The sequence below is a fragment of the Xyrauchen texanus genome, chromosome 32 (assembly GCF_025860055.1).
Source record: "Xyrauchen texanus isolate HMW12.3.18 chromosome 32, RBS_HiC_50CHRs, whole genome shotgun sequence".
NCBI lineage: Eukaryota > Metazoa > Chordata > Actinopteri > Cypriniformes > Catostomidae > Xyrauchen > Xyrauchen texanus.
Genome location: NC_068307.1, coordinates 22,002,962 through 22,016,232, shown reverse-complemented (window position 1 = coordinate 22,016,232; position 13,271 = coordinate 22,002,962). Strand labels below are relative to the sequence as shown.

The window sequence follows — 13,271 nt, the reverse complement described above, 5'->3', positions numbered from 1 at the left end:
AAAACTCCTGGGTTATTTCTTCAACCCATTTTCTGGGTTATTTGTGTTGGGTTAAAATTATGGGTTATTTTTTCAGAGAGTAACAATTTTCTGGGTTATAGGGTTAATATTTTGACCCAATTCCTGAGTTGTTTGGGTTTCTGGGTTATTTTTCAAAGAGAAACCCATGTTCTGGGTCACCCCTCCCCCAGTTGTTCTGGAATTTTCTCAACAGCCGTTTGAAATAACCGTCACTTCGCGCTCGATCCACTTCGCGCTCGATCCACTTCGCGCTCGATCTTATTCGGTGAAACTTCGACTTCGTCGTGCATTAAAGGTAAGCAAGTATTTTCAGTGTTGATGTAATGTTAACTTTTCTGTGTCCATATCCCGTTGCTAAGTTAGTTTAGCACCATTTACCATGGCTTAGTTGCTACTGTACGTTGAGACTAGCATTATGTGGCAACGTTAATTTTGTGGTTGGCATGTAACTGTTAGACTCGGCTATCGCGAAAACATCTAACGTTAACTAGTTTAAAGTCTGTGTAAAGTCAAAATAACTTTTTTTGACAACTTTATGTGTCAAAATGGTCGAAATGCTTTTTTCACATTTCTGAGAAATACATTTATGACCCATTTAACGTGTTTAGAAGAAAATGACAGCATTCACTTTACACGGCCTTTAAATTCTAGTTTTCATAACATGTGCTGCAACGTAAGTTAACGTTACTTATCTCATTGTTATAATACAACGTTACTAATATGGTAAGTACAGTGCAGCTTGTGGCGACATAACTCAATCGTTGAGTTATGTTTAGCAGCTAACGTTAACTTACCAGCTGCGCCGTGCCGTGCTTAGCACTATTAACTTAACGTTATACATAGCTCTAACGTAACTGGCTGAAGTAAGTTAGTGAGAGTTAAAACCTGTTAACCTTTGCAAGTGGCCCAGCGCGTGTTTTTGTTTAAATAGTTCAAAGTTACTATCAGATCAGATTTAATGTTATTACCGTGACAAACTAACCATCATTAAAATATATATACGACTCAAGTTTCAGTATTTGACTATGACCATTATTGTATTCTGAGAAACTTATTGACAGTCATGTCTTAATTTGTGTCAGGTGTTATGAAATGAAAAAATGAGTCGATACCGTTTAGAAAGAGTTATGAGCGTCAGCCGCTCTCATTCAGGAAAAAATCCGGTTGCTGTCGTCATGACAGCGCTTGACAAAACAACGTCCCTCAGGGCTTTTAGCTCAACGTCCCTCAGGGCTTTTAGAAGGTGTAGGCTAATTAGTAATAATAATGCAGCAGACAAAAGAAAAGAATATTTTATGCTTTTAGTACAAAGGGTTCATGAACTGCTTCTGTTTCAGTTTGGGTATATGCCATTTCTGTGGATTTTTTAAAAAGTGGGGTTGCAGCCTAACAGGTTAAAGAAGCAGGTCAAGTCTTCGAATTGTTGCTAACCTCTATATTGATATGTTTTCTCCAGGTCATTTTAAATGGACAGCTTTGTCACTGACAAGTTAACTGAGTGGCGGCTGTCTGAGCTGATTGAGAATTTTAGAGGTGAGCATTTACTCTTACTGCCCTTATATCATCTCTCTATAGGCCTTATTCGCAAACACCGGAAGTAGCTAACCACGGCCATATTGTTGACATGACATCTGTCCTGCCCCTAGCCGCACGCAGATTTGAGTTGAGGGGAGCTGTAGCCTAATGGCTTCATCTCGTCGGTATCAAGAGAAGATAAGCTTGATTGGTGTGGACCCATATCAAATAGACCCAATAGCCTTAAGTAAAGATCCGTCCTTATTGCCATCCGTAACTTATCCGGATATTTACAACTATCTCGTTCATACTGTATCCGCATACACATAACACAGTATCATACAAGCACTAATTCCCTACCTAGTATCAATGCCAGACCTATATGTTCATAGGTAACTTAAGCTACGGTAACTACTTACTTCAAATTACTGCATGATACTGATGTCTGATCATGCCTGAAAACTCTCAGTGTAGGTGTACCCCTCCCATGGCCGAAACTGGTATTATGACACCTGTCGGGCCGTGGCTAGTAATTTAGCATGCTAATTCAGGTTGATATCTCTGCAGCACTATAACTTGTCATTTTTTTAATGACATCATCGCCCTTATTTCTTCTCATTCTTTTGATGCGTGTAGCTCATTTTTTGGATATTTTTACCTCATTTCTTACACATGGCACCTTTAAAGGGTTAGTTCACCCAAAAATGGCGAGATGAGACTCACCCTCATCTCGTTCCAAGCCCGTAAGACCTCCTTTCATCATCGGAACAAAGTTTAAGATACTTTAGATTTAGTCCGAGAGCTTTCTGGTCCTCCATATGTACAGTATACTGTCCCTTGTCCAAAAAGGTAATAAAGACATCATCAAAGTAGTCCATGTGACACCAGTGGGTTAGTTAGAATGTTTTGAAGCATCGAAAATACATTTTGATCCAAAAATAAGAAAAACTATGACGTTATTGAGCATTGTATGTCATATTGTTGTCAATCTGCATTCACGACTCCGCAGTGACGCTGGTGACGTAAGACGCTGCTAACGTAAGACGCTGATGACGTGATATCTGATGCGGCGTCTTACGTAGCATCTTACGTCACCAGCGTCACTGCGGAGTCGTGAATGCAGATTGACAACAATATGACAGACCAGAAAGCTCTCTAACTAAATCTAAAGTATCTTAAACTATGTTCCGAAGATGAAAGGAGGTCTTACGTGCTTGGAACGACATGAGGGTGAGTCATTAATGACATTAATTTCATTTTTGGGTGAACTAACACTTTAAAAGTGATTATTTGTTAGCTTGATAATCAAAGATTATCTGGTGAGTGGTTCACAATTGTCTTGACTTGGCCATTAAATACTCATGTTGTCTTGTTTTCTGTCTTTCAGATGAAGACATAGATGAGGAAGCATTTCTTCTTTTAGATGAAGACACTATAAAAAATCTTGTCCGCAAAGTTGGCCCCAGGCTTAAATTCCTGAGTCTCTTCAGAGAATTTGTAAGTTACCTCCACTAGAGCGCTAAGGGCTTTCATCACCGCTGATCAACAGGCCGATGGCGTATACATGCTTTAAGTGCAAAAGGCTAATCCCTGGTGATATCAAGACTTTCTTATCACATTTACGCACAGTTCACAATGTAAATAGTTCAACAACATATTTTCAGTGTTGTGAAAGCAGTTGTAACAGAACATTTTCCTTCATTCGTTCTTATCGAAGGCACCTACATAGGGAACACGAAGAGAACCTGGCCCTGGCCCAGCCTGCCAATGTATTGCATCAGTCTGCTAATGTTTTTAATGTTGATGAAGATGATAATCAAGATCAAGTTGAAGGTGTACAAGCAGAGCAGTTAGACGATGCTTGGGATGAATTGGAGCAAGAGGGAATTACAGACAGAGTAGCCCTTTTTCTAGCTCATCTAAGATCCAGGTCTTCCCAGACATTTACTAACATAAACTATGTGGTTAAACACACCTCAAGTTTAATTGGTGACATTGTGAACAGACTAAAAACCAAGACAATGTCACTGTTTAGTCAGTTAGGTCATGATCAGAGCCCACAGGTAGAAGAGCTCCGACAGGAGTTTTCAGACGCAGCCGAGCCTTTCAAAGGACTGGAGACAGACTACAAACAGATAAAGTATTTCACAAACTCTGGAAACTTCATTCAGCCAGTTGAGGAAGTTTTACCAAGCGTCTCTTATGTTCAGCAGAGGGATTCAGTCACTGGCAGTGTCCGACAAGTTGCTGTGCCTGATACCTATCAGCGTATTCCGCTCAAGCCTCTTCTAGTCAAGATACTGGAACTTCCTGGCATTTTACACGCAATGATGGAATGGCAAAGGAAAAAGAGGGATTTTCTACATGATGTGTTTGACGGTGAATTTTGTAAATCACATCCACTCTTTTCGAAAGAGGTGTCTGTGCCATTGTTGTTGTACAATGATGATTGTGAAACCGTTAATCCTCTTGGGTCCAAGACTGTAGTTCACAAGTTAGGATTTATATATTTCATCCTGAAGAGTTTGCCACCAGATCTCCTGTCCAATTTACAGTCACACTTCCTGCTAGCAGTTTATAAATCGGACGATGCAAAGACTTACGGCATTGATGCAGTGTTGCTCCAATCGTGGATGAATTAAAGTGTCTCGAGAAGGATGGTATCACTGTTAACACCTGTGACTTTCAAGGAGTAGTGAAATTCACAGTTGTCCAGGTAGTCGGGGACAATTTGGGTTTAAATGCTATTCTTGGGTATACTGAGAGTTTCAGTGGAAACCATGTGTGTCGGCTGTGTAGAGTACACAGAGATGTCTTGAGAGTACAGACACAGGAAGATCTTGCCCTTTGCGTGATCCCAATACTCACAGGGCAGATTTGGAGACAGACAACCCCTCTAAGACGGGCCTTAAAAGGGACAGTGCCCTAAACAGCCTGTCTTTCTACCACGTGACAGACAATGTAGCTGTGGATGTAATGCATGACATTCTGGAAGGTGTAGGGGCATACGAAGTCAAGCTTGTATTAAAATCATTAATTGAGCAAAAGCACATGTCACTAGATAAGATTAACTACCGCATTACAAGCTTTGATTATGGCTTTTCTGATGTGGGAAACAAGCCATCGATAATAAGCAAGAGTGATCTCAAGAATATTGACAGCCCTCTGCGACAGTCTGCAGCTCAGATGTGGTGCCTACTTCGTTTACTGCCTTTAATGATAGGTGACCTGATCCCCACTGATTCCAAGGAATGGGAGCTTCTCCTACTTTTACTCATGTCCATGGAGATCATCTTCTCACCATCTGTTACTCTTGCAGCAACACGCTACCTGAGCAAAATCATTGAAGACCACCACTCTCTTTTCTTGGAGCTCTATCCTCATTTACATCTGCGTCCAAAACATCATTTCATGCTCCATTATCCAAAGGTGTTTAAAAAACTCGGACCCTTGATACACCTTTGGTCAATGCGTTTTGAAGGCAAACATGGGTTCTTCAAACGTGTCAGTCATGTCACCTGCAACTTCCGAAACATCTGTAAAACAATGGCATACAGACACCAGATTATGCAGTGCTACAGTTTCATGAGTGGGTCTTTGTTAAGTCACAACACAGAAATTGGACCTGGATCCACAACATTTTTAGCCAACCTCGAAGGCTATAAAGAGATCCAAAGTGGTCTGATAGGGCTCCCACTTTTCACAGAGCTGTACGTACCGGCCAGGGTCACGGTCAAGGGTACCACTTATAGATCAGGCATGATAGTGTTTATGTCCTATGACAAAGATGGGGACCCTCAGTTTGGGCTTATAAAAACCATTTTGGTTCTTGAGCAAATGGGCAACTTGAGAATAAAGCTTGTTGTGCAGAAGTGGGAAACACTGGGGTTTGAAAAACATCTTTTTGCGTACAGTGTGATCCCCACTAAGGATTTTTAGCTATTGATGTGGAAGAGCTACTTGATCATCATCCATTACATGCAGTCAAGTCATACAGAGAACATGATGACACTTCTTACATCTCTCTGCGCTACAGACTTTTTTAGACTGCAGTTAAGCATGTGAACAGCCACTGCCACTGTTGACACGGCTTTGTTGACGTGAGAACACACCAACCAAATTAAGTTAGTCTTAAGTAATTCTGCCTCATTGGAAGATGATCAGTATCACCCCAATCACTCAATGAATGACAAATATTTAAACAACTTGGAGGGGACACTACTTGAACTACTGAGATTGGATAAATTGGACTAAGTAAAAGTGAGTTTTTTAATTTTTTTATTATATATATATATTTTTTTAACTAAACACTATACACAACCCTATGACACTCACCTTGATCTATGATGCACTGGTCACTTAAAGGTGCTATCAGTGATGTCACACTTTTTTTTTTCACATACCGCAAACATCTCACTATCCGCTAGCTGCCTGTCCCCTGAACAACACTGTACAGAAATGCGGTCTCTGCAGACAGCCACAAACGCAGCAAAAACAAACTGAGCAACAAACAGAGCATCCCGTATCACGAAACAGCCATAACCGACAAGAATGATGTGGGGTGGGGTTTGGGGGGTTATTGCGTGGATGAGGAGGAGGGAGGGTCTAGCTAGCCTCCATTTTGTTTGATAATAATTCAAACATTAACAAGAGGTTACACCAACCGGGATAGCTGATAGCGCCTTTAAGACAAGAGTGTACTGCTGACAAAGTAATATTTTTTTATTTGTGCCTGTACACAGGTAGCCAAACCCATTGGATCTTAAAATATGACTTATATTTTATTTTCTGCAGAAGGGTTCTAATGCTCCGGCAGCTGCTGCGTCACCTCAACCTTCGACTTCTAATGAATCCAGAAGCCATGATGCTGACCTCATATGCCCCCTGGAAGAATCGGCAAATCAGATGTTGGTGTTAGAAGCAGTTCCACCACTTGTAAGTGTTTTTTTTTCTCTGTTTAAACTTTGGCTCTCACAATAGCTATTGTTCTGGGTAAAGGAAAATATTTTTTAGTACTTGTTCACCTTTTCCTTTTACTAATATTTGACTATGAAACTTCAGGTCAGGATATCAAATATTCACATTTATGTCCAAAATTGGTATCCCAGGGTTAAATTGGTAAATTGCAATGATTCACCTCAACAACTATTCTTGTCATTTATTTTAGGATATCCGACAGGTTCTTTCTGCAGTGTCCAGTGGCAGAGAAATAATAAATAATCTTCAAGACACTGGAGTCATCAATAGAAAACAAAGGATCACTCTGACACAAATTCTGGTGTCTTTTTTGATTGAGAGGTTTGGACAGAGGTATGTTAAATATAGGATACATTTGATATAACTTAAAGAGGCCCTACTATGCTCATTTCAGTGGCTTTTAGTATGGTATTGGACCTCAGTGGAGCACATATGAAAGTTTAGATCAACAAAAAACTATGTTACTATTGCATACAAGCTGGCTATGTATTCTTCCATTCTGGTTTTTTCCTGCTTTGCTCTCAGATCTAGTGCTTCGCCCCTCCCCTTAGGCTGCTGCTTCCGCTGCATGCTGCAGCCCAGGGGGAGGTGGGAGAGACGCTTCTGCTCACATTCAAGGAAGTTGTCAAACCCAGTAAATGAAAAGTACAGAAATTGGCTTGTTTACTATTAAAAATGTCGACTTCATCCATACAACAGTACGTCTTGAAACCGGAAAACTGACCCAGACAACAAAACACACAGCCTGAAACTGAGTCTTAGCAGGTCCTCCAGAATAAGGATCCAACATTTTAAACATATTTATAAGTCTGAAAAACTGGAAAAGCACAATAGGTCTCCTTTAAAGCTAGGCAACAGACTTAAACATAGGTTTTGTTTTCAGGTTCTCTGTCGATGATTGCAAAAGTATTAGGTTGAGTATTTGAAATTCAATGTCTCTGATATTTTCAGATTATCTTACTTCTGGATATATTTAAATATCTGGAAATGTAAATGTATAGGCTGTACATTTGTGTGTCACTTGTTTATTTACTGAAAGTGTTTTTTTTATATATATTTACAGGCCATCCACAAGCATAAAACAGGCCCTGGCGCTATCATTGGTGCAGACATTCCCGGCCCTGAATGATAATTCAGACAGTGGCTATGTGAGTTTTATTATCTTGGTTCATGGAAATTGATGCTGATTAAAAACTTAAAAACGTTTCTTTTTCTTTTTCTTACAAAGATGTGAATGTACTTAATAAGCAATGGTGTCTAATGAGATGAAGGGGTCATGCAAGACAATACATTTGAATGTGTATAATTTTCTTTCATTTTCGTTTTAACACTTGTTTCTCTTAATTGGTGTGTTATCTCTATTGCAAAACTTTGTAAAAGATTAAAAGGTCCTTCTTGGATAATGAAAATTCTTTTTTCCCCAGGACATATGGTACACAAAAGCCAGGAAGCTAATCAAGGATGGAGGAGTGATACACTACCCAGCCACGGGCTTCTTAGAAGAAAGACTAAGGAATGTCAGAAAGAGGTCAAACCGTGGGTCCACCCAACAAATGCCTGAAGCCAGCCAGTCACGAAGGGCATACATACCAGGTGACACAGGCTCACAAAAGTCTTTTATTTACATTATCAATGACAGAAAATGTATGGCGTTGAAGGAGTGGAAGGATTAGATTTGCATGTTTGTCTCTGTTGTTTGTTTCTTGAATTTGGCAGAAAAAGTGAAAATAGCTGACGCCACAACAACAGGCACTTTGCATTTTTGACACTTCCCCTTATGCGTATTGAAAACGTTTTCAAATTTGTCAGTATTGAACTTGTGCCAATACCATGTATCAGTTTAACAGTGAAAACTTTCATAAGCGCGCATTCAGACAGGGACAGAGAAGCCGGTAACCGTGGTAGAGGAGTTCGGTGGGTGGGGGGTGTAGGTGGGTTGCCGGAGCTTGCTCACTGTTATGTCTCTATCTCTCTAATCATTGGACACAAATCAAATTAAACTTCTTTGTGTCATTATTTTGCGGAGTAAATTGCGAGTCAGACTCAGATTTAGAAAGCTAGTACATGAAATAAACAAAGTCAGAACACACACAGGTAGATTATCAAAGTTTAGTCCGTGAATCAACCTGGATATTCTCTGTATCAGAGACATTTCAGGCTGTCTGTGGAGGTTTGATCGATCTGAGTGTCTGAAAGGCAGCTGGAGCATGACGTGGGGCTCCGGTTTCCCAAAAGTTGAATCTGGCTCAATGTCTCTTGTCGGATGCCAGTGGCATTTTTTTGCGGCAACCCCTGCGGCTGCAGGCGTGGAAATGCACGACCCTCATTGAAATTAATTGAAAAAAACGGCTTCCCTGTCCCTATCTGAATGCAGTTTTACAGGAATAAAACTCATAAACTTATTTGTAATCTCTTTTGTTTCTCTGAAGAATCAACCGTTCCAGAAGAAAGAGCCTTCCAACAGAAGGAATGGCTGAAACACAATTCAGAGCCTTTCACTCAAGTGCAGTCCTACATGAAGGACACAGTGTTATCCAGAGCCAACTGGATCCGGGGTAATAGCTCCAAGGACATACTGGAAATCCTCACAGAGTACCCTCATCTCACCAGTCCGGGCATGGTATGGTTCCACTGGAACATATATCAGCAATACCTTATTTACATTTTGTATCAAAGGAGCGGATATCAAATTTTTTCCTTTGTTTCCTGTGTTTATTTTTAGATTTTGCAGGACTTCCTGGTGCTGCATGGTGAGGCTGCACCTAAATTATTTGAGACCTGGCTCCCTGAATATGCCGAAAAGGTCCTGTACTTGGCCAAACAGGAAAATAAACTCCCTTCAGTTACTGTTGAGGACATGACACTGGGTAAGTTAAAACGGACCTTTTGTGTTCTATGGCAAGGCTCCTGGGATTCCTTTCCTTTTGGTCACATTTAGGGCTGCATCTAACGATTATTTTTGTTGTTGATTAATCTATCGATTATTTCTTCGATTAGTCGACTAATCTAACGATTATTTTTCTGATTAATCTAATGCATATTTTTGTACTTTTAATAAGTACAACTTCTACATTAATATTTCAAACTTTTATTAATTCATTTTCTGATTTTTTTTTTTTGTATCTGTCCCTATTCAAATAAAAATAAATAAATAAATACACTAGATTACAGCCTAGGCTACTGTTAATATGTAAATATAACGTTATTGTTTGTTTTTAAACTCTACATTAGAGACATGCGCGGGACGGATTTCTCCCTTAATAATTTCTAAAAAGCGGACATCTCTGTTATTATCAATGAAACTGACTGCACAATGAATCTTTCATTATATCGATTTGCCAGTATGCAGAATTCAGCACTGAACAAAAAGTCCATTTTGAGCGGTGAGGAGATTCCATCTTAAATGCTTCTGATTGGCCATTGCGTTCAAGAAATAAACACATATGTCTGTGATTGGCTACATTATTAAACGCTGCAAACATGTTATACATAGAAACGATTTACAGGCCAGGGTCTATCTATTTTGTTTTAGTTGTTCTTGCTGCTTTTGTGCAACAGATGAATGACAATTTATTTGTTTTGAGATGTTCAATTTATAGATTTCTATTTTGCGGGAGTCCCGCGAATCGTTTTATTCTCCCGCAACCAGCACACGCACGAGTGCATTACCGCCCGCGCCCGCACTCGGCCATCAGATCCCGCGCCGCACTCTGTTGTGTTGGGTCCCGCGGGAGTGCATGTCTCTAGTCTACATGTGCATACACAACTTTTAAAAACGGGCAATTTAAATGCACTGAAGGCTTCGTTGACAGATTTAAGTTGAAGTTATAAATGAAAGTCCATTTTATTGTCGCCGAATGGGCCAATAAATTACATCTGCACCGTTAGCAATTAACACTATTAACTAGCACACAAGCTGTAATAGCTGAAAAAAGAAGGTATGACCGCAACAACAACTCCAAAAACTCACTGTAATAAAGCCTACTACTTACCCAGCTGGCTCGTCGTTTTGAGTTCGCAGAGTCACAGGATGTTTCCTTTTAAGATGCTTGTTCATAGCAGTTGTGCTGCCATGGTATGACATTTCCGCTTTGCATAGTGAACAAAGCACCTTTCTGTTCGGCTGTAGTTTAAAGTATTCCCATACTTTGGATGATCGTGGTCTGGCTTTATGTGATAAAGCCAGATTGTCATTTTCACCATGAGCTGGAGCAGAAGCCGCCATTACTCGATATTTAAACGTAAATAATGAATGTGACGCGTCGACGCATTTCATTCGTGTCGAAGTATTTTCATAGTCGACGTAATCGATGACGTCGACGCGTCGTTGCGGCCCTAGTCACATTTGTCTGTATGTTGAGACACAAATATCTGTTCATTTACATATTTCTATACAGTCATTTTATTTTCCACACACATACTGATACCTAGAATATTGTTAAAGTAACCCTAAGGAGCTTTTTCCTCTGCGGTCGCCCTACAGGTTGGAAGCGGAATTGTCTCATTAGAACTATAGAAACGCGACCCGATCTGGCAAACTTGCATAGTGTGGATATAGCAGTTAAAGGACCCCAAGGCGAAATCCAGAAGTGCCTTTCACCCTGTTACGACTTGATGAACCACTGAAACGATTTTATAAACATTATTTGAAGGTAAAAAATCCTACTTAGTGTTGCTTTAACCTACAGATGCCAAAGGGGAACTAGCCCTTACACTGCTACCCACCATGGTACCACAGGCCGTCTACAGAGTTGGGAAGAAGAGTATCCGGCACTCCACTGAAGAGTCACGGACAGCGTTCATACACCAAATGCCTGTAAGTACAATGGATCAGTTTCTCAGCACCACTCTGAGAGACAATATTCTTAATTCTAACTATACGGTACAGGTGAAAGAAGGCAATCCAAGTGACATGTTTCATGTGAAAGCTAAAGGGTGAATCCTGATTTAAAAAAAACAACTTCAAGGTTCTTCACAGTTGTATTTCAGTTTTGGGCAATGCCATCCAAGGTTAGCCTGGGTTTCCCCATGCTGACTTGCGCGCAGCCCAATTTTATTCACGCTGCTAGGCAGCCTGGATACCATGGACCAGATTTTCCCCTCAAAAAGGAACCAATCACAGAACGGGGAGGGAGCAGCAAGACGACGACGATGTCTATGCGACACACCGAAGCAGTTTGTTTATGTCTGTAGAGTGTCCATATATACCTTCTACCCTCATGTTTGTCTTGCACAAACGGCAATAGTCGCTGAACGCCATCGTGTACACATAAATCTCTGACCCATCATCTTCTTCCTCGTCGAATTTCTGTCGCTCTACATACATCATCTGGTATAATTGAAACGATTGGCTATGAGCCACGTACAGGCGCATTTGATAGACATTCGTAGCGCCCAATAAACGGCTCTGGGCATTCGTAAACCACGCCTCAAATACAAGAAAATGACCATGTGGTTTCCAGACCATGTCTCATTGAGACAAGGTCTGACGTTAGCCAGGCTAATCCAAGGTAGAAATCTGACTAGAAAGTGGTAAAAGAGATTACGTTTTATTACTCAGTGGTTCTCAACCCACATTTTCTTGTACACATTCATGACCCACTCAAAATGAACACACCAATTAAGAACCACAGCTCATTTGACTTCCTTGTACAGTTAGTTTTAGCATTATAACACAAACTGGTAGTCTGCTTACAATTCACCTTCTACACAATATTCACTTTCTTTTATCTATATTTCTGTCTCTGTCTGTTTTAGGTTGGAACAAATATGGTGGAATACCTCCAGCAATCACAGCCATTCCCCTCTGTTCTGGCGCTGGGAGATCCCCAGCAATGTGCATCTCAGGCATTTGTGATATTAGCTGGTCAAGCACTCCCTCAGAGCACACTGCTTGGAGCAGTTGACGTGTGCTTCAAGGCATTTTATGTTCTTGATATCAACTACCCTAAGCAGTGTGCTCCCGCATGGGAATTTCTGCAGCAAGTTGTGTATCAGATTGAGGGATCTGAATCAAAACCCGTCAAATTCCTTAAGACTTCCTTGCTTAATTGCAGGACTGTTTAATTGTTTTAAACTGCATGAAGTGACACATCCAATGTGTAAAGACTTAAAGCCTTCTTAAGGCTTTTGCATGGACTGTTTAATTGTTGTCATTTAATGCAGTTTACAACTAATGTTTAAAGACTTAAAGCCTTCTAAAGGCTTTAAACTGGATTGAACTTAAAGTTTAATCCGGTTATTTTGTTGAATGTTTCAGAGTTGTTTATTTTTCTATTTTTCTGCATTAAATGACAACTAATGTTTAAAGACTTAAAGCCTTCTTAAGGCTTTTGCATGGACTGTTTAATTGTTGTAAACTGCATTAAATGACACAACCGATGTTTAAAGACTTAAAGCCTTCTAAAGGCTTTAAACTGGATTGAACTTAGTTTAATCCGGTTATTTTGTTGAATGTTTCAGAGTTGTTTATTTTTCTATTTTTTCTTATCATTATTACAGTCTGACCTAAAATAAATAGGAAAATAAAGTATGTCCAAGTGTGTGTGTGTTTTTTTTTAAATATAAACAATTTAATTTAATGCAATAAAATGTAAAAGTGCTTGAAGTGTGTAATATAATGTAAAACAAAGTTTTATTTGCTGAAATAAGGCATCTTTGCATAGTAACCCAAGTTAGGTTATTTTTGACCCAACTCCTGGGTTAAAAAGGGACCAACTAATTTCTGGGTTATTTAAACCCAGATATTTGGGTTGTTC

General features: G+C 39.9%; 1 protein-coding gene across 3 annotated transcripts; it reads left to right on the top strand.

Moving 5' to 3' along the window:
- Positions 1–1,375: 1,375 nt before the first annotated feature.
- Positions 1,376–13,000, top strand: LOC127626277 (uncharacterized). 3 transcript variants are annotated; one of them, XM_052101953.1, is made up of 10 exons: positions 1,376–1,554; positions 2,924–3,033; positions 6,331–6,471; positions 6,704–6,846; positions 7,577–7,661; positions 7,938–8,106; positions 8,943–9,133; positions 9,236–9,380; positions 11,202–11,329; positions 12,271–13,000. In XM_052101953.1, the coding sequence occupies exons 1-10, from the start codon at positions 1,488–1,490 to the stop codon at positions 12,577–12,579; spliced, it is 1,488 nt and encodes a 495-aa protein (XP_051957913.1). In that variant the 5' UTR covers positions 1,376–1,487; the 3' UTR covers positions 12,580–13,000. The 3 variants fall into 3 exon arrangements, with proteins under 3 accessions (XP_051957913.1, XP_051957914.1, XP_051957915.1); XM_052101954.1 differs by lacking the exons at positions 1,376–1,554; positions 2,924–3,033 and adding an exon at positions 5,542–5,796 and having other exon boundaries at positions 12,271–12,997; XM_052101955.1 differs by lacking the exons at positions 1,376–1,554; positions 2,924–3,033 and adding an exon at positions 6,174–6,247 and having other exon boundaries at positions 12,271–12,997.
- Positions 13,001–13,271: the final 271 nt, after the last annotated feature.

Excerpts from the sequence above, each read along its gene's own strand:
- LOC127626277 (XM_052101953.1), top strand. The coding sequence starts at position 1,488 with ATGGACAGCTTTGTCACTGACAAGTTAACTGAGTGGCGGCTGTCTGAG. Across the intron at positions 6,472-6,703 it reads TAGAAGCAGTTCCACCACTT|GATATCCGACAGGTTCTTTC; the intron begins GTAAGTGTTTTT and ends CATTTATTTTAG. Across the intron at positions 11,330-12,270 it reads CGTTCATACACCAAATGCCT|GTTGGAACAAATATGGTGGA; the intron begins GTAAGTACAATG and ends TGTCTGTTTTAG.